Below are 21,113 nucleotides of genomic sequence, written 5' to 3'. Positions count from 1 at the left end.
GCTTTCAGAGAAGAGTTTTTAGCAACATTTTGTGATCTCGAGGGTAGAGTATATCATCATTCCTATCCACAGACGAGAGAATATTTTTCTGTCATATCTCGACTTTTCATTGCAATTTTACAATTATGATCGCCATTTTGAGAAATAAGAAGAAAACCGCAATATCAAGTCAAGTCTCAATGCATAAATATTGCGTGATATTTTAAATGTTATTTTGGAAATTGATGTTGTTTACGCAGTCACGTCACAAATTGGTACTATAAAGGTAGCCATGTGTGGTTATGCACTATAGCATCAGGCGACACGTAGAAAGTATTGTATGGGATAATAAGACTCTTTCATATGTGGATATGAAGGATAGGGATATTCTACCCGAAGGCCACAAAACGTTGTAAAACCCCAGGCTTGCCGAAGGTTTTACAACATTTTGTGATCAAGAGAGTCGAATATCCCTATCCTTCATATCCATATGTGGATATGAAGGATAGGGATATTCTACCCGAAGGCCACAAAACGTTGTAAAACCCCAGGCTTGCCGAAGGTTTTACAACATTTTGTGATCAAGAGAGTCGAATATCCCTATCCTTCATATCCACATATGAAAGACTATTTTTCTCTCAAACCTCGGCGTTTTGTTGTAATTTTACTACTATGATTTTACGCCATTTTGAAAAAAGTGGTTGCAATTCAATTTGTCATAAATGAAAATTGCGTGAAATTTTCAACGCAAATCCCGTTGTTTTATCCACTCTAGTTTCTGAAAAAGATGTACCTAGTAAATAGTAATTGTGTTGACGTTGTGACGTCACGAGGCTTTACTGCATGGGTAGCCATGCAATACAGCCTCAGGGGACATGAGTGTATTGCCCTAGACCAGCCAGTATTACCAGTGTAGGTATGAGAGAAAAAACAGTATTGCACACTTTTGAGTGAGGTTGGTTCTCGAACTGGGTGATTATTACATATGAATAGCTCTGTTTTCAATAGAACACGTCTGATATGCAGGTTTCCTGACAAAAAATCAACGACTTATAACCAGCTAGTTCCTTTCATAAGGACGATTCCGTTTTCTGTTATGTCATAAGAGCAGATAATGAAGTAGATCCGACTAAAGTACGTATTTTACAATATCTTGTACCGTATGTGTACTTGCTGACAATAATTATTTATTGCAATATACATATTTTTACATCAACCACTTGCCTCCTGTAAAAATAGTTACATTCAATAAAGAATGAATTTACAATTAGAAAAGCATCGATTTATTGGAAATTTGGTATGAATATTTTGAATGCATAACATTCTTGTTAGTGTCAAAAACAATAAACATCACATAACTATTATCAACATGATCTTGTGTGGAGTGTTTCACAGGGACCTGGCACGATTTTTTTAAACTAACAGTATACGTATATATATTATAGTATCATGGGTATGAACTCGGCGGTCAAGAAAAACCGACCTATTTTTTTTAAAACGGTGATTATTTTGATAAATGGGTTCTAAACACCATTGACGGATATCTTACCTTAAAGAGAAATAATTTATCTTTCCATTGAGTGCTTGATGAACAAAATAGGTCCGTTTTTCTCGACCGCCGAGATCATAACCTTGATACTATAATATATATATATGTATATCATTGGTTTAAAATGTTCGTGCCAGGTCCCTGTGGAGCGTTTTAGATGTGATAGACTCACATACCGTTATATTCATTCAAGTAACATTTTGGTCAACAACTGGTAGGGGAAAATGTGAGAGTGGACAGGTCACCTTATCACTTTATCATTTTCAACAGGTTGTTATGGTGACGGTTTAGTACCATATTGCAATCTCGCTCTGTCGCCAACTCGAGATCATGACAACTCCACGGCGACAATTCGACAATGCGACGGCGACATATAACGATATCATCGTCGCTTTGATCCATCGTCTTCGAGTTGTCACTCCGTCGACGCCGAGTTATCGTGATCTAGCCTTGTCGACCTCAAGTCGCCCGAACGGGATTGTGATACTCCAGTTATCCTGTTTATTGGTCAATGACTTTTGAAAGGAGGTATAAGTAGTATAAACATATAAGATAATTATTTCTTCGTTATATTCAAATGTTACTGCTTCAAATTGTTGGTAATGATTTATTATTTAACTCAACTATTCATATCACTTTTTGAAATCTACATTACATCTCCATGGTAATAAAAGCAAATCCCTCAAATGGAATGTATCTCGTCATATGTTACACTTACATGTACCACTTTTTTCTCTGATGAAATGTGTTCTAAATTCGGGAAACGACAGGGAAGCAATAACTACCAATAGAAATATTTAAGGTATTCTAAGAATTTGTCGGAGTTTGTCTTTCTACTCCTTAACATATACTACTAACCATTTAAAATTGCATTCATAAACTCCTTTTTATTTAAACATGTTGATAACGAAGTATTCAATGCACACAAATAAATAGCTTTGAAAGTACGTGTATATAAAATTGTAATAGACAAGACATATATTTTCAACAGTCGATCAGTTTGCAAAAGACAGTTTGTTGGTTGGTTACATAAGTCAATATGTTGTTCCATAGATAACAAGTAAATGTACAGAAATACTTCATCAAATCCAAATAGGATGATTCGAATTCCATTTATTCTCTTGCATTGCAGTGACCATGAGGCTAATAAAACAAGATAATTTAGTCTCCGAAATGTCTGAACGGACAGAAGGAAAACCTAAATATTTTCTTGGTAGAATTTCTTGGTACTACAACCACATTCGCGTGACCCGGGTCAATGCGTATGTTGGATACACCGAATCGAGTGCCGTTACATACTCTGTTGCTGTGCAACAACTCGCTTTACATTTCTCGCATATTATTTATGTTATCTAAATCATCTGTTAGCTTTCCTGTTTTCTTTAACTAGTCGTGCCATTTCCTTCATGCCTTCGTATATGCCATCGCCAGTCATTGCGCATGTCCCCTGAACAAACCACTTCCGCCCGGTGAGTTTCGTCAGACTCATTTCATCAGCTATTTGCGATGTTTTCAAAGCGTCTGTAAATTATAAATAAAATGTAATTTATTAATTTCAATTCTGCAGCATTGTGTTTTAAGCAAAAGATAATAAATAGCGTAACATGTACAAGGTGTGTTGCTAACTCCATCAAGTTTTATGAAGATTATTTGCACAAAATACTGATCGTAGTTAAAAGTAATTCATACAGACATTGTATACCACACTTATCTCAACTTACATGGAAGATCCTGTTTGTTAGCCAGTACAACCACAGGAACACCTCGCATTTCATCATTATCCAGTATACCGAAGAGTTCCTCTCGGGCCTCACTGATCCTTTCCCTGTCGTTACTGTCTACGACATATATCAGACCTGCCAAGGAAAGTTACAGTGATAAAAACGTTTAATTCCACTATATGTATTTATTACTTTCTAGTATATTGTATAAATGGAATGTCGTTTTAAAATTACTTTAGCCGTTAATAAGAAGTTAAGACTAACGAAGAAAAATACGAAACAAAATAACTTACTAAACGCCCTAAAAGCCAGAAAGCGATAGAATGACAAAAAATAAAAATAATTTAGATTTTATACAATGTGTTCTCTTCGGCCCGCGCGTTTTTTATGATTTTTTATGTTCTTCTACAAAAAGCAAATTAATTTCACATGATCTGGTTTTGGTTTTAATATGGTTTTTAGCGGTTTTACAAAATAGTAAGTAGTTTAATCAATTGAAGAAAAAATTTCTGAATAAAAAATAAATACTATTTTCATCTTTTTTATTAACAACATAGCTTGAAAAAAAATTAATTTAAGGAAAGAGAATTGGTCCTCTTTAAACTAATTTGAATTTATAAATTTAAGCATAAATCGCCTAACGTCCTTACATAAGACCGTAATTCTTATTTCTAGTAATAATGAACAATACTAAATCCGAGATAAACCTTTCTTTTCAGGAACAGGGCGATAAGTCTAGATGTTCAACTTACCTTCGGTGTTTTGGAAATAGTGTCTCCAGAGTGCTCGGATTTTCTCCTGACCACCGACATCCCATACGGTGAAGGATACTCCCTTACACGGAGACACTTCCTCCACATTAAAGCCTATCGTCGGTATAGTACAAACATTCTCGTTTAGTTTAATCTTGTACAGCACCGTGGTTTTACCTGGAAATAACGCAATAATCATTGAAAAAATGGTTGTTGTATTTACAGAAACGTTTATAGTAGCATCATGTATAACCAAATTTATGTGTTTGACAAAAATAAAAAAAACCATATATGTGAATTCATTTGCATCCAATTTACAAAAATCTAAAATCAATAATGTCTTAAAAGCTGATAATTTATAACAGTGACTTTCACATTTTTGGTATAAAACTTGTAAAATTGGTAAAATATGAAGTATAAGTTGGAATATTAACCTGCTGCATCTAATCCCAGCATCAGAATCCTTGTAGTTGTTCCACTTGAGAATCTGTTCATAACATCGGTGAGTTTTGCTAATAACGAGCCCATGGTTTGTTGTTTATATTTTCACTATTACTTTACACTACAAGTTATATTGTCACTTTGTGATATATCCAAATTTGTGTAGGGTTGATAGAGATCCGAAAGCATTTATAGCATTTTGGTTGAACGTGTTCCATATAGATTGTTTATGATGTATGCCTTGAACTGACAGATTGGTTGTTGCAATCTGGTCGATTCCAGCGTGGAGAAAATTGCGTCACACATAAGGGTATACTCGGATCATTCACTATACTACACTATGGGTAAAATCCGATATGTTACGAGAACGTCTATTTTTAACCGACTTACTGCGGGGAATCTCCTGTTTGTTTACCTTACCTACGACGACAAAGTTCATAACTTGGTCAAGTACAATGTATTAGACGACTTACTCGATTAAAACTGATGTTTTAGTCTAGTTAATTTCAATTTCAACAATATTTTATTGATATTATGTACATCAATAGGATCAGACATCAGGCTACGCCTATTGAAGTCCTCTCCAGATCTTATTTTAAAGTATAAACATGAATTCATTCTGCAATTAATTAATACATATATTGATATATACAAATAAATTAAATTAATTACAGTATAGTGATAATAATATTAATAATTACTAATTAAAGGGGGATAACTCCAATTTTATTTTTTATAGAAAATGTTTCAGAACAAGTTTAGTTATTTGGATTTCATATTCCTAGTGATTGTAGTTTTTGGATAGGGATAAGAATCATGCTCATTTATTGACAGACTAACATACATACACACCATGAGATATTAGGCCAAAAAGTCCCCGTCCTTATGCACAATGACCCATACCTTTGGAATATATGTATGAAAGTCTGACAACAAATGAGCATTTTGTCTTCAGTTGAATATGAAAAAAAAAAATTTGTAGGAGATTGAATGCAATTTTTTATACAATTGGAGTTAACCAACATTTATGGTTCTAATATGTACAGCTTGATTATTCAATTAGATAATTATTATAGTATAAAAGATTCTCAATATTCGATAAACAGTATTCAGTATCCATCCAGCCAGGATAGTTTAGAGTAAATTAGAAATAAATATTAACATATACAATAGTTTAGATGTTTAATTGCACTGCTAGATAGTATTTTGACTATCAAGTAATTAGATATGGGTACTTGTTACTTGTTTTTGTTTGCTTATATATGCAGAGGGCTATGATACATGTATATAAAATATGTTTATCAGAAATCAAATCTTTTAGTATGGCATATATATTCAATCACGCATTGTAAAATATCTTTGTTAATATCATTATTGCAAAATTTACATCCATTTAATAGTGTTTCAATGTTTAAATGATTATGATTATCTGGTAAACCTAAGTTATTTATTCCATGTATAAGAACTGCTCTCTGTTCATAGAAGTGCCTACAGTCAAAGAAAAAGTGATATGAATTTTCATTGGTATAATAACAGGAGCAGGCTGGAGATTCTCTTAAGTGATCGTGATAAAGATCAGAGTTTAAATTACTTGCTTTGTTTCGTAGCTGGCACAGAATAATGTTATATTTACGGTCGCCATGATATTTAAAAATATTAGAAATTTCTGTAGGAATATCATTATCAATTTTGATACTTTTTTAAAATTGTTCTAATGAATTATTAAATATGAGTTCTATATCTGTTTGATTAAATTCTCTTAGCATTGAGGGAATAAAGCTGTTGGAGTATAATTCAGTTCTACAGAGGGGGGGGGATTAAACAGGCGATTATTCCTTAATGTGTAAGGAGTATTATTATTATCATTAAAGAATGGATCAATCAAATTAGTAAGATATCTAGGGGATTCATTATTTACAATTTTAAACATCAATATTGATTTATGTACTTTTCGTCTGAATGCAAGTGAATCAAGTCCAACTTCAGCATAAAAATTATTATGAGATGTTCCTCTTCTCAGGCCTGTTATAATTCTTATTGCTTCTATCTGTACAGATTCTAATAAGTCTTTATCTTGGTTTGTACAATTATCCCAAATGACATCACCATATTCTAAAACAGGTCTTATAAAGGATGTATAAATTTTTAAAAGGCTCTTTCTATCTACATTATGTTTTAGTAATCTTAAAATATTTAGTCTTTTAGAGGCCTGAGTATAAATATTATTAATATGTTTGGACCATTTACCATCATTACTGAAAGTTACCCCCAAATGTTTATGAAATAGAACAGAGTTTACAATATCATCTGCAAATAGAATATCAGGATTAAATATATGTCTTTTTCTTGAGAAAAGTACAGTTTCTGTTTTTGAAGGATTAAAATTAATGTCCCACTTCTTTGCCCAATTATTGATATTACTTAGATCATTGGTTAGATTATCTGCAATTTCTACATGGTTATCAGTTATTATTTCATAAAGTGAAGTATCATCAGCAAAGAGTTTAATTTTACTATTTACACATTCAGTTATGTCATTAATATATAATAAGAATAGGAATGGCCCTAAGACAGAACCTTGTGGTACACCGGCATTGACATTTTTATAAGAAGATAGGAAACCCTCAGTAGATACTCTTTGTTTTCGATCAGAAAGATAATTTCGAAACCACTGTAACACTCTTCCTTTTATACCATAAGACTCTAATTTGAATATTAGTCTAGTTATCGTATTTATTTTTAATTATGAAGAAATATATTTATACAAATACATATACAAATATACTATCAATTTAATCGATGATTAGTCGTTAGCTGTCCATATTAAAAATAGAATCGGGTATATCCCAAAACGTGACGCAATTTTCTCCACGCTGGTACTGACTGTATGGCTAGAATCGACGGGTACCGTGTTGCATACATAGATGTACACATGAACAGTTTTTGTGAAATACGTGGACCCAAACACTATAAAACCTACAGTACATCTACAAACCGCCATACGCCAATAGAATATTTATAGATCTATAACTGTAAAATACGAAGGAAATATCTAATAAGACCAAAATGACATTGTTATTAGCTAAAACAAATAATAAACACATACGTAAGTGTATCGCATCGTTACAATTGAACGCATGGTGTTTTATCTTTTTTTATTACCTACCGTATCCGAAGTACAGTAGTCCGTCAAACTGTTCGGACTAATTTGTTATATGTCGCTTAAAATGTAAGTGTGAACAGGTCACTTCACAAAGTTAACACTTTCCACAGGTTGATACTTTAGGGCGACAACACCAGATAGCGACAACTCGACAGCGACGGAGCGGCAACTCGACAATGCGTCGGCGACATAACGATAGTATTATCGCTTTGACCAGTCGTCGTCGAGTTATCGCGATCTCACGTAAAATATTTCTAAAAGGATTAAACTCCCAGTATCCGTATCTGTCTTTTTTCATGACTTAGAAGAATTTTGAAGAAAAAAAATCCTGTTGTAAATCATGCAGAGACAGGACTAAATCGAAGCCAAGATGAGCGATAATGATCAGGAATCTTTTGATGAAAAAAAAATCGAATAAATATTGAATATCGCCAGGTGGGTCCCATTTAGTCAAACAAGCCGAAGTTCGACGACATTGTAACATCGTTGCCGAGAACGTCATGTGACTACCGTAACTACGTAACGTCTGTCCAGACTCTACCGAGACTTTCCGACTTCCTTTCGGCAATACTCGTAAAATGAAGGCATGCTTACAAGTATCGACTTTCAACAACTGCTGTATCAAAGTTATTAAAAAATCATTATAAATATTCTTTGATATATCTTTATTTCATATATCTACAAATACTAACAATATCGGGGTAGAATCTAACTTGACTTTTTATTGATAATTACGTATAGTCTGACATTAGGAAATGATTTCGGAAATTTCCGATTTTTTGTGTGTGCAGTCTCTTTGATGTAATGTGCACATACAAAAATACCGACGTACAGTAACCGAAATGGGGGAGCCATTGAAATACACATTAAAAAAACCCACCAAAATACGTAAAATTCACTTATACTTCATGACTAGGTTTGATAAAATACCTGATTTATACTTAATTGCTAGGAAAGTTGTAGTAGTTGCTTGATGTATCAATGAATAGACCTTCGAATATATCTAATATTTAGATGACAATTATACAGGTTTAAGATTTTTCTTAAAGATGCTCCACCGCTGACAAACGGTATTTTTTCACTATCAAAAACAGGAGCAGACGATTTAGTATTTTTCTCCAGTTGTAAAAGTTACTAACTTTACATCATTACCATTATTGAAAAGTTTGAGCTTCTAATTTTACTTCAAGTTAAAAATATGAAAAATAATTAATTGCATCCCGAAAAAATTCCGTGGCACTGTATTCTATATGGAATGAAGTAAATCATTGCGCATGCACCAAAGGCGAAAAAATATCTTATGTTATTATTTGTGTTAATTAGGCATATATATAAACGATTAAACACCAATTGTTGCTCAAATGATGAAAACCATTTATGCTCTGTCGGCGGTGGAGCATTTTTAAATTTCCATTATCCATTGATGGCAGTATATGGTCTAAAAATTACAAAATATTACTGGCATTTTGGAACCGGTGAAAAAATAATATCAGTAAAATTAAATCTCCAAATTTGGCCATTATTTTTTGTTTTTGTTTCAAGACTCTACAAATGTCATTTATTTTTATGATATAAATTTTCAGTCTACATTTGCAGAAAAGTTTTGGAAGAGTATGATATATTTTTACGAAATTGAACTCTGAATTTAATAAAATTAGGATAAAAAGTAATTTGGATAAAAAGTGACCACTAGTGTACACCTCGGGAATGCAACATTAAACCATCCGTAGCAAAGACCCTTTGGACCTTTTGGATTTGTTACATGTAAATGTAGTTTACATGTTCGCTGTCGTTGTACTACAAAGTGCACCTGGTTGTTGTTAAAACACTGTGTGGGCAATATTCAATGGTAGTTGTAACACTGTAACAGGTACTTTACATTACATCTTCATAATGATCAATCCATTAAGTCAGATGTATCTCTCAATAAGTTATGTTTACTGGTTTTTTCCAGTGATATTATATATTTATAACTATGGAAACGACGGCGACTTTCTATAGCAACACGTGTAGATTGTCTAGATTTACCGCTTTACTCCTTAAACACACATTACTAACTATTTAAAATGACATTCATCAAATCATTTATTTTTGAACATGTTCATAACAAGGTATACAATACAAGTTAACACAAAATGATATAAATAGTAACTAACATTAAAATGCACAATACTAATTTCATCACAGCTTTAGAAGCCCATGTAAATAAAATTGCTATCAACAAGACATGTATTTTCAACAGTTGATCAGTTGCACAATATTGCACAAAACAGTTCTTTCGTTGGTTAAAAAGTCAGTGTCTTGTTCAATAGAACAAAAACACTTCTTGCCGGAAGTCCTACAACCACGTTCGCATTGCCTGGGCCAATGGAAATGTTGGATCTCCCGAATCGAGTGCCGTTAGATACTCTGTTGCTGTACAGCAACCCGTGATACACTTATCGCATGCTATCTATATTATCTAATTCATCTGTTGTTTTTCCTGTTCTCTTTAACTAGTCGCGCCATTTCATTCATGCCTTCATATATTCCATCGCCAGTCATTGCGCATGTCCCCTGCACAAACCACTTCCGTCCGGTGAGTTTCGTCAGGCACATTTCATCAGCTATCTGCGATGTTTTCAAAGCGTCTGTAAGTAAAATAAAGCCAAACATTATTTATGAATTTTAAAACAACCAATCTTAGTATTCAGTGTAGTAATTTTGAAGCTGCTGCATTTGTATTCTTGAATCAAGCAATATATAAGATATAACTTAACACGTGCAAGCTAGATGTGTTGCTTATTTCAACATGCGTTACGAAAAAGAAAGCAAATGAATTAAAATGTGAAAAAGCACATAGTGGAAGCCCACGGTTTATCGCAGATTATTTGCACAAAATGCTGATCGTAACAAATAATAGTTGTAAAGAATTCATATACCGACGGTATATAATCTCGATAACGTCAGTAATAATACCCCTGAAGTATTGAGGATGACCGACTATGTATAGTATACTTATCTCAACTTACATGGAAGATCCTGTTTGTTAGCCAGCACAACCACAGGAACACCTCGCATTTCATCATTGTCAAGTATACCGAAGAGTTCCTCTCGGGCCTCACTGATCCTTTCCCTGTCGTTACTGTCTACGACATATATCAGACCTGCCAAGGAAAAGTACAGTGACTATGACGTTCTTTTTTACATCATATGTAATATTACATAACTAGTATATTGCTTCAATGGAATGTCGTTTTTAAATAACTTTAACTGTTAATAAGACATTAAGGCAAGTAATAAACCAGCATAACTTACTTAACATTAATACAATTAAGTCAGAGAGCGATGGATCTTTTTTTTTGTTTCATAATAGTTTCAAGCGGCTTTACAAACCAGTTTTGAAACAAATGGACAAAGTAGTTTTTATTTTCTGAATAGAAAAATAGATATTATTTTTATCATTTTAAAATAACATAGCTTGAAAGTAAAACAAAAATAGTTTGAAGGAAAGAGAATTGTTCTTCTGTAAACTAATTTAAACTAACCTGACATGAGATGGTAATTCTTATTTCTAGCGAAACATGAACAATGTGAACAATATGAACAAATATGAACAATAATAAATCCGAGATCAGCCTTTCTTTTCAGGAACAGGGCGATAAGTCTAGATATTCAACTTACCTTCGGTGTTTTGGAAATAGTGTCTCCAGAGTGCTCGGATTCTCTCCTGACCGCCGACATCCCATACGGTGAAGGATACTCCCTTACACGGAGACACTTCCTCCACATTAAAGCCTATCGTCGGTATAGTACAAACATTCTCGTTTAGTTTAATCTTGTACAGCACCGTAGTTTTACCTGGAAATAATTCAAGATACAATGAGAAAAAATGTTTATTTTTTATAAAAACTTTGATAATAACATCATGTATGACCAAATTCATGCATTTACTAAAAATAAAAAAATCATATGTAAATTCATTTGCAACCGTTTTACAAAAAATCTAGAATCATTAATGACGTAAAGCTGATAATTTATAACAGTGACTTTCTATTTTTTGTTATAAAACTAAAAAATATTAAGTTTAATTTTAAATAATTTTTACCTGCAGCATCTAGCCCCAGCATCAGAATCCTTGTAGTCGTTCCACTTGAGAAACTGTTCATAACATCGGCGAGTTTCGCTAATAACAAACCCATAGTCTACTGATAATATTTTCACTGTTACTTTGAACTACAAGTTACTGTCACCTTGTGATCTATCCAAATTTGTGTGAGGTTATTCCAGATACGACAGCTTTTATAGCATTTCAGTTCCACGTATTCCATATAGATTGTCCAAGAGGTATGCAACACCCGATCTGTCAGTTCAAGCCATCTGGTCAATTCCAGCGTGGAAAAAATTGCGTCACGCATAAGCGTATACTCGGATCATTCACTATAATACACTATGGGTAAAATCCGATATATTCCGATAGCGTCTATTTTTAACCGACTTACCTCAGGGAAACCCCTGTTTGTTTACCTTATCAACAATGACCCAGTGTTTAGTCGACTATTTTCTGATTAACATTACATGATTCAAACTGTTTTGTTCTATTTTAGTTTAGTTATCGGATTTATTTCAAAATCTGAATAGTTATATTATATACATTTACAAATGTACAAATGTATTATTATTAATCGGTAATTAGCCGTTAGCTGTCCGTTAATCAGTATAGAAAGATTAAAAATAGAATCGGGTATATCCCAAAGCGTGACTCAATTTTCTCCACGCTGGTACTGATTGTATGGCTAGAATTGACGGGTACCGTGTTGCATACACATGAACGGGGTTTGTGAAATACGTGGAGCCGAGACACTATAAAACCTACAAAACTTCAACAAACCGCCATACACCATTAGAACATTTATAGATAACTGTAAGATATAAAGGAAATATCCAATAAGACCAAAATGGGATCGTTATTAGCTAAGCTGGCTGATGTGTTGCAGAGTTTCTCTAGTGAAACACCCGCTCGGATACTGATGCTGGGCTTAGATGCTGCAGGTAATCTAATAATTGTAGGCTTTTCAGTTTAAATTATAATGTTGTATAGAAATTGTCATGTAAGTGGTATGGTATCTACGGTTAGCTATTATGTTAAATTATATTTTAATTTAAGATAATTTTTATCAATTAATATATTATATATTATATGTTAAATAATATAACTATCTTATCATATATTTATTTTTATGTGCATGATTATCCATCATTTTAGTTTTATATATAACATACAAATACTTTTTATAATACTGTATACTTTTTTATAATACAACTATTTTATTGAATAACTATTTTATAATATGACTGTTTTATTATATAAATATTTCATAATAATGTATTACTGTTTTATAACTTTTTTATTATATGATTATTTTATTTATAATTATTTTATTATAATGTATAACTATTTTATAACTATACCTATTGAAATGATCACATTTGGGCTGTCACTTAAATTGTATAGTTGCTGATAAGCGACTGTTATACAGTTTATTTGTACATAAGACGCCCGTGTTAATTTATTGCAAATGGAAACAATGTGAATTAATGTATACAAAAATATGATAAAAGACTAGTGTATACATGTACATCTATGTCACATATTATGAAATCACATATTAGATATCTTTACATGGCTCCTTCTCAATTACAAAAAACACCAAAAACACCGTTTTCACAAAATATTATCCCTTATAGGCAAAACCACAATCCTGTATAAAGTCAAGCTGAATGAGCAGGTATCCACCATACCGACGATAGGCTTTAATGTGGAGGAAGTGTCTCCGTGTAAGGGAGTATCCTTCACCGTATGGGATGTCGGTGGTCAGGACAAAATCCGGCCGCTCTGGAAGGTATACTTCCAAAATACTGAAGGTAAGAATGTTTAGTAAATAAAAAATTAAGTATACTCAAAGAAATTAATATGTGATCGATCTTTTCTACTTTTATTCATCTCACCAATATGATGCACATTAATGTACAATACATCTGTTTAACTGTCAGCAGTGTAAGGATATTATTTTTGCAAATTTTTCTCGTGGAGTAGTTAAAGTCCACTGTATCTTTCTTCTCTGGATATCCTTCTACATTTTTTATTATAATTAACCTAAAATTAACTTAAAATATCTTTTCTAGAACCAAGATCTCTCTCAAAATGCTTGCTACTGGTGCAGTAGGAGAAACTTGACTAACAAAATAATATTTTTTGTGCAGCATACCACATTCGTGTGTATATATTGTGTTTGATTATCCAATGATAATGTCGCTTTTTCGGCCTCTAGGTTTGATGTATGTCGTAGACAGTAACGATAGGGAGAGGATCGATGAAGCCCGAGAGGAACTGTTCAGTATACTAGAGAATGATGAAATGAGAGGAGTACCGGTTATTGTGTTTGCAAATAAACAAGATCTCCCACGTAAGTTTCAATTCACGCAAAAGATATAATTTGTTGTTTATATATAAACTAAATTCATCAAGGTATGATGTTTACTTTAGAACTGATGAATTTTATGTCGTTCTGATTTAATTTAAACATATCTTTATCAATGTCTTAAATATACAATGATGTTATCCAACTTGTGTATTCATTTAAACATAAATTATCATACATGATTTTATTTTGTTTATTTTATGTTATATTTTATTATTTATCATTTACTTATTTATGAACGTCTCGTTTTACAGACGCCATGAACACATCAGTAGTAGCAGATCGGATGGGTTTAGGGAAACTAACTGGGCGGAAATGGTTCATACAGGGCGCTTGCGCGAAGAATGGAGATGGTTTGTTTGAAGGCATGCAAGAAATGGCCCGGTTAACAAAAGAAAACAGAAAAAATAACAGGTGATGCATTTCCGTATGAATATTTCCCACAACACAATCCAACTAAAGGCCGTTGTACCAAAATATCGTCTGATGACAATGACGTTGTAAGGCGAAGGTTGTGACAGTTGTACTCAGGATTGCACCAGACAGACAAACGAGGTGACGATAGATGTATGACCTGTAATTAGAATGGATGGATGTGATGGATTAACAATTGTTACTTTGTGATTAAGTGAACGCAAGTGAAGTGTATGTAACATAAAGACATTTTTGTACTGGAAGATTTTAACAAATGGACATGACAGTTGATGAATGGCGGCATCATGTGAGAAGTGAATGAAGAGAAATAATGATCATTTCCTCCACTTTATGGAAGCCGATATGTTTTTTGACGTTAAAGTGATATTTCTATCAGCTTTTTGTAGCCATAACAACCTTTTCCAGAATTCGACATTCCCCTGAGCACGTATACATGCTAGAATACAAGTATTTCCCATTGCGATTATTTGTTTTAAAGTTGATTGTTTTCATTGCCATATACACAATATAAGCGTGTTTCATAATATTTGTATTTTTTATTTTGTTTTTGTATATTTATATGAACTACTGTGATGTTATTACTTATGATATTCAATTAAATTCTCAACAATATTTAAAAATTGTCTTCAGTATTTGTAAATATTTATTTATAGTAGTATTTTAATATATATTTTTTTTCAAGGATTTTCAAAATCTTCAGAATAAAATAACATCGAGATGTAAAATTCGACGTTTTCATTTATTATATTATCCATTGAAGGAAACCTAACACATGACACTGATTAAAGCATAGAGCAAGGTAGGGGTTAAGAGAGTCAGGGGATCACTTTAACATATACCAATACTGAACATTTGATCTAAGTTCTATGTAGAGATATGTGAAAACCTTTTACTTGAAAATCATATCAGGTTGGATAATTTTATGATAATATCGATGTAAAATGGCAAATATTAGAGAATTCAGTGTGTGTTTTCTCTAAAGGTTGAATGGAAATTATTAATTTATTAAATTTATTGATATTAATTTAAATCTGTCGATCTTATTTCCTACATAAAATCAGACTTGCAAAACCAGTTTTCATGTGATAATGGAATGCTATAAAAATGATATGCATTAAATTTTCACGTCTTAAACTTATGTTTATATTTTTTTTCATAATACATGTATAGGACTTTGACCATAAGTCATACTAATAACTAAACAAAAATTCCATTTCGAATTTCTGAAGGAAATAAATCTAATTAGGTAAAACCACTCAGTTTGAGGTAGCAGTAGAACATCATGGACAAATTGCCCCCATCTGACCCAGGGGACTATTTTAGGATGGACGCTGTGGTCATACTATCTGGGCAGCTGTTTACACTTATGTTATTCTCACATTGACTCTTGATCAAATCCAAGGGCCGAAAAGAGTCAACATTCAGGTGACCGTTAATGACTCTAATATGGCTCTCTTGCAATAGGTAAGTGAAATAAATAAATACCAACGTAAGTGTGTAGCGTTACAGCAATAGAACATGTGTTGTTTCAAGTGTTGCTACCGGCCATATCTGAAGTACAGTAAAGTCCGTCTGATATTTCGGATCAATGGTTGGATAATTAGTATTTTAGTCATACACATGCTCCTAGGCATTGCTATCAATTGACTGTTTTATCAGATTAAAGATGTTTGGATGTGAAAAAAGTAAATATCCGTTTCTGATTATTGTTGTCCTGAAATAATGTAATACAGTTTTAAAGCTACTAACTTGGTTAGTTGGTTTACGTTTTGAAAATTATTTTTAAAAAAGAGCATGTTCTCTGAACGTTCCTTATCCAGTTTTAATTTCATGAAATGTTTACTTGTCAGTTGTCAGTAAGAAAAATTCAAAAATATTTCACTCAGCAATGTTCTTACAACGTACTTAAAAATATATTGTATTTTTAGGGTTTGTGCATGACGTTGTTTCACGGATTCATTATTTTCATGTTTGAATAGAGATATTAAGCAACAGAAAAGAAAAGGACATAGAGAATTATCATAGTTACTATTCCGCATTTTAATTTTTTAAGGATAGTTATTGTTAGGTCATATTGCAAACTGAAATTTCTTGTACCACGTATTTTAAAAGTGTTCCGATTTGGGCAGTGTCACATTAACTATCCACTGTGTAACGCCGTTCCAACAAACCTCAAAGCTACCAAAGTTACTATGAATGATTGTTCAACCTATGTTATCTATGTGAAAATACGATGTTAATGACGTCATCGTAATTTTTCTCCTTCACTCTATATTGTCATGTTACATTAATTTATATGTTAAGCCTTTACCCGAAAAAAACGTTAATGTCAAATATTTGGATCTAATCAGATAAAAATAAAAGTAAGGCAAAGAAATAAGCCAATTTCCGGCACTGTGGTATCACAAGTAAGGAAAACAATAATTTTTTAACCTTCATTTTTTATTTCACAAAAAAAGACCCATATAAATCCCGTGACACTTTGTCGGCATCAGCTTTTCGTTTTTTGTTTAATAACTCGTATCTGAGTAAAGCACGAAATTCTGGTAGTAGCTGACCTCAGTATACACTGAGGGATATGACGTGCTGCAGCCAGACGCGCCCCATGACGTCACTCCAACAAGTTCCATGTCACCGGCGTCATTTTCACACACCAACGGACCACCGCTATCACCCTGTGAAAGAACAATTTCATAACAAATCAAACCTCGTGAATATTTACAATTATTTAGATAAAGATACAATCATATCACCATATCTTTTCTAACATCATACCAAAAATAAATTATGCAACACTTGATTATTATACACTGTCTGTACACGACAACGAAGTAATTTTAAACAATAAAACAATCCAGTATAAAGAAGAAGAAACAAACTGGACAATGATATTCAGTTCTACAGAGTAAATTCCTTACGTTGCAAGCTCCACTGCCATCTCCGCTAACACAAATATGAAGAGGAGCATTTAAATTGTTTCCCCAAATACTACCACAGCTTGAATCCGTCAAAACATATACATTAGTTCCTTGTAGAATTGTTGGTAGGCTGCCTATATTTGGAAAAAAAATGATAACTCATCAAAATGTATATATGTATCAATACGTGGTTATGTATGACGTCATGTCCCAGTGATATATAAATGCCTTTAAATGTTTGTTACTCTAGGTCCCCTGACTTCTGTAGTGGCTTTACATATAAGAATAATATTTTTTCTTTGGAGATTTTAAGTGAGGAAATTTCGTTTAATAAATTAATATCGATGGGTTTGGACCAAAAATCATAAAATGGTGACTGAATAATTGAATATGATCAGGTTAAGCAGCTTCGTACAATTATAACGGCTACAAGTTTCGAAAGCTGAGTTCATGATCACTCTATATACATAGATACGTATGTTAATTACGTAGTTTTCATATAAATTACTGCTATATTAATTATTCATAGACTTTCAAATACCTTATCAATTAAGATTATTATCATAAATTATGTAATTGTGATCGAGGTCTGTATTATTTTCTGGTATATTTTGGTTCCTTATTAAATTCATCATACATTGTTAATATAATTAACATCTTATCTAATCCGACAAAATTTTGTTTATTGATCCTTTCTGGATAAAGGGAGTATTTTTTCCCGTGAAAACCTATCACATATACCACATATACATTTTCAGGATGAAATATATCAAAGTTATCCTATTCATAATGCGTAAAATTACCATAAAGAATATCTCATATGTGATCAAAGTCATCAATTGATGTCCGTAATTTATTCTTACTGCTTGAGCCTGAGGTACGTCCCCAACCAGTGATTCTACAGGATCCCGAACCCAAACCAGCCAACACATTATTGCTCCTAGAATTTAGGGGAATGGCCGCGGCGTTACTATCCAAACTCATTTCCTCCACCATCAGTATTGCAATGTCGTTCGGAAATCCACCACTGCCGATCTGGTACCTTCCATTCTGTCAAATGAAAAACAATGTTAAGGAACATATACATAGTCTGAGGATGTAAAACATTGTTATATATCTAAAACCTACGATAATTATACACAGAATAAACATTATAAAAAATCTGTGTTATTGAATTGGTCGTCGGATATTGTCAATATTCGTATAAACAGTCACGAGAAACCTTTTAGGTGCATTTTAAAGCTTGATTGCAAATTGAGTCAACGACTTACATAGAATAAACAGTATCACAAAATTCAGGACTTTTTGTCTTAATCTTTCCTGACACTATTCGTCTTATCCTGAAATGCCACCAAATCACACAAAGGCAGGATACATTGTATTAAAGGATGCATATTATAAAAGCAGGTTTTCGACATGACTGTTAACATCAACGTTTTCCACATGTCTGAGTAGTTTTCTATATGCATCCTAATATAACCGCACAGTTCCTTGTGACACTGATAGGTGAGTGGTTCATTTAAATACGCATGACGAAAATATTCGATAAAAGACACTCACTATCTTCATGCCCGTAGCGTACGAGATTCCTCCTCCTGAGTTGCGATTCCCTGAGCCATACCGTACTGAGTAAGGTCTAGAAAATAAATCACTTTGACTTTATTCTTGAAAACAGTGAAATGACGTTTCATATAAAATCCCACTTGTACGCAAATGTAAAATAGTTTTCCTTCCCAAAAATTGTAGCTACATTTAAAAGATGGAAATCCAGTGTTGTCATGCATCTTTCCAAAATTGCTAAATAAATGATGAAGCTCGATCCTGTCATTTTTACAAGGTATCTTTAAACTGAATTTTCGCCAAATTTAAAAGCAAAAATAAGTAATGTTAATAGATATAATTTCTTCCTAAATTAAATACACTCATATTAACCATTGGTTGCGAACATAATAAAAGCTGTAATGTTATAAATTCTTAAATACACAATGAAGAACTCCTTACGTGTATGAGCTTCCCAGACAGTGTGCAGCCGTCAGAATAGCAGTAGAATTTAGTATGACCCCGCCACAAATATGGCCGCCCATTGATCGGAGCGACACCTGCCAAGGATTATTAGAGATTGTGGCTTGTTCCCCTGAGATTATCCTACTGTTGGTCAGCTGAAATCAAAATGAACCTTTAACATGGGATTTCATATTTCTATTTTAATTGTGATCATACCTTATGTTGATGATCAAGTGGCATTACGTTACAATTCAAATACGCCATCTCGTCTTATCTTCGGAAACTTCAACACAACATCAATGTGTGATACTATAGAGAAACTGACAGTTTTAATATCAAATCCCAACACAACATCAATATGTGATACTATAGAGAAACTTACAACTTTAACATCAAATATCAACACAACATCAATGTGTGATACTATAGAGAAACTGACAGTTTTAATATCAAACCCCAACACAACATCAATGTGTGATACTATAGAGAAACTTACAACTTTAACATCAAATCTCACTCTCTGAAGGTTTCACAATACATGTCGCAATGATAATCATTTCAATATTTCATAGATAAAATCCATAATGAATTATTTCAATATTTAGTCACTGTTTTTTTCTCTTATATGATTATTATTTTTGCATTTTATCGGAGTGTGTGTGTATGTGGCTATTTATTTACCAGTTCATACTCAGCCGCATCGATGAGATCTTGAGAAGGGTGGCTTGGTATCGGTGCTGAATTTTGCAGCGCCAAAGATTCTATAATCACAAAGTATGGAAATGACATTAACGTGAACAAATTAGATACATGAATCAACCTTTACTAATTTTATCGATTTATAATTTGCTTCCATACTATTTTGATGTAATGAACACTCACCAATATTGAATGTTTTTTTTTAAATCTTTTCTTTTTTCATTTGAACCACATTTTTATTAGCTTATTTCACAGTAAACAAAAAAGACAATTACAAAAGAAACATCTCTTTCATTCTCACTTTCTCACTTATAGTATAGTATTTAGTATATTTTGAATGCCTTGGTTTCAGTCACCAGTAGGCATTAATTTTTTGAATTTTCATTTTTTTTTTAAATACTACCAATGTTGAATGTTATTGTAAAATAATACACGTCATCGATTTAAATATAATTGTACAATATTTCCTTTGTATCAATACAGTGTTTTGGAAATGAAACTTTCTGTATATTACAATTGAATAGAAAAAAGTATCCATATTAACTTTAAACGAACTACGAAGTTAATGATATAATGGAAAGAAAATTAAAACGTTTATCATTTTTCATTATATTATCAACGGGCAATAACTAAGGCATTGTTTTTTCTTGATGAATTTAACGTGATATCTAAGGTTACATTATCCATAAATTATACAAGGAAAACATAGAATCGTAGTACTTATCGGAACCAAAACGACTTTTACATTTCTTGCATCTTTGGTGCTGTATTTTAACATTAACTTATATATATTTACATAATTATATTATTATTTCATATTCATAATTAATTAAGGCATTTTCATTCGGAAATACAGTGACCCTTTAAGTGCATTGTGTAGTACAGTATAAGTTATCTATCTAGTGACTTACCGACAACCAGCAAAGCAAAAACGAAGACGAGTCCGTTCATCATGATCGTGCAACAACCAATGTCGTGTACTTCTGCCCTG

General features: G+C 32.6%; 3 protein-coding genes across 5 annotated transcripts; 1 reads left to right on the top strand and 2 right to left on the bottom strand.

Moving 5' to 3' along the window:
• Positions 1–1,279: 1,279 nt before the first annotated feature.
• LOC138317984 (uncharacterized) lies at positions 1,280–11,963 on the bottom strand. Of its 3 annotated transcripts, none has more exons than XM_069259990.1 (4): positions 4,436–4,684; positions 4,002–4,178; positions 3,250–3,384; positions 1,280–3,049 (listed from the first exon to the last, which is right to left on the bottom strand). In XM_069259990.1, exons 1-4 carry the CDS (start codon positions 4,527–4,529, stop codon positions 2,886–2,888), a joined length of 570 nt encoding a protein of 189 aa, XP_069116091.1. In that variant the 5' UTR covers positions 4,530–4,684; the 3' UTR covers positions 1,280–2,885. The 3 variants fall into 3 exon arrangements, with proteins under 3 accessions (XP_069116091.1, XP_069116090.1, XP_069116088.1); XM_069259989.1 differs by lacking the exon at positions 4,436–4,684 and adding an exon at positions 11,693–11,963 and having other exon boundaries at positions 1,281–3,049; XM_069259987.1 differs by lacking the exons at positions 1,280–3,049; positions 3,250–3,384; positions 4,002–4,178; positions 4,436–4,684 and adding exons at positions 9,673–10,235; positions 10,617–10,751; positions 11,269–11,445; positions 11,693–11,927.
• A 357-nt stretch (positions 11,964–12,320) lies between these two features.
• LOC138317985 (ADP-ribosylation factor 3-like) lies at positions 12,321–15,525 on the top strand. The gene is made up of 4 exons (XM_069259991.1): positions 12,321–12,636; positions 13,333–13,509; positions 13,917–14,051; positions 14,321–15,525. The coding sequence occupies exons 1-4, from the start codon at positions 12,543–12,545 to the stop codon at positions 14,482–14,484; spliced, it is 570 nt and encodes a 189-aa protein (XP_069116092.1). The 5' UTR covers positions 12,321–12,542; the 3' UTR covers positions 14,485–15,525.
• Positions 15,526–16,913: 1,388 nt separating this feature from the next.
• Positions 16,914–21,113, bottom strand: LOC138319999 (trypsin beta-like). The gene is made up of 7 exons (XM_069263099.1): positions 21,034–21,113; positions 20,105–20,184; positions 19,421–19,578; positions 18,980–19,055; positions 18,283–18,469; positions 17,420–17,553; positions 16,914–17,176 (listed from the first exon to the last, which is right to left on the bottom strand). Exons 1-7 carry the CDS (start codon positions 21,074–21,076, stop codon positions 17,012–17,014), a joined length of 843 nt encoding a protein of 280 aa, XP_069119200.1. The 5' UTR covers positions 21,077–21,113; the 3' UTR covers positions 16,914–17,011.

This window comes from Argopecten irradians, chromosome 3 (assembly GCF_041381155.1).
Source record: "Argopecten irradians isolate NY chromosome 3, Ai_NY, whole genome shotgun sequence".
NCBI lineage: Eukaryota > Metazoa > Mollusca > Bivalvia > Pectinida > Pectinidae > Argopecten > Argopecten irradians.
This window is presented reverse-complemented; position numbering and strand designations above follow the sequence as displayed.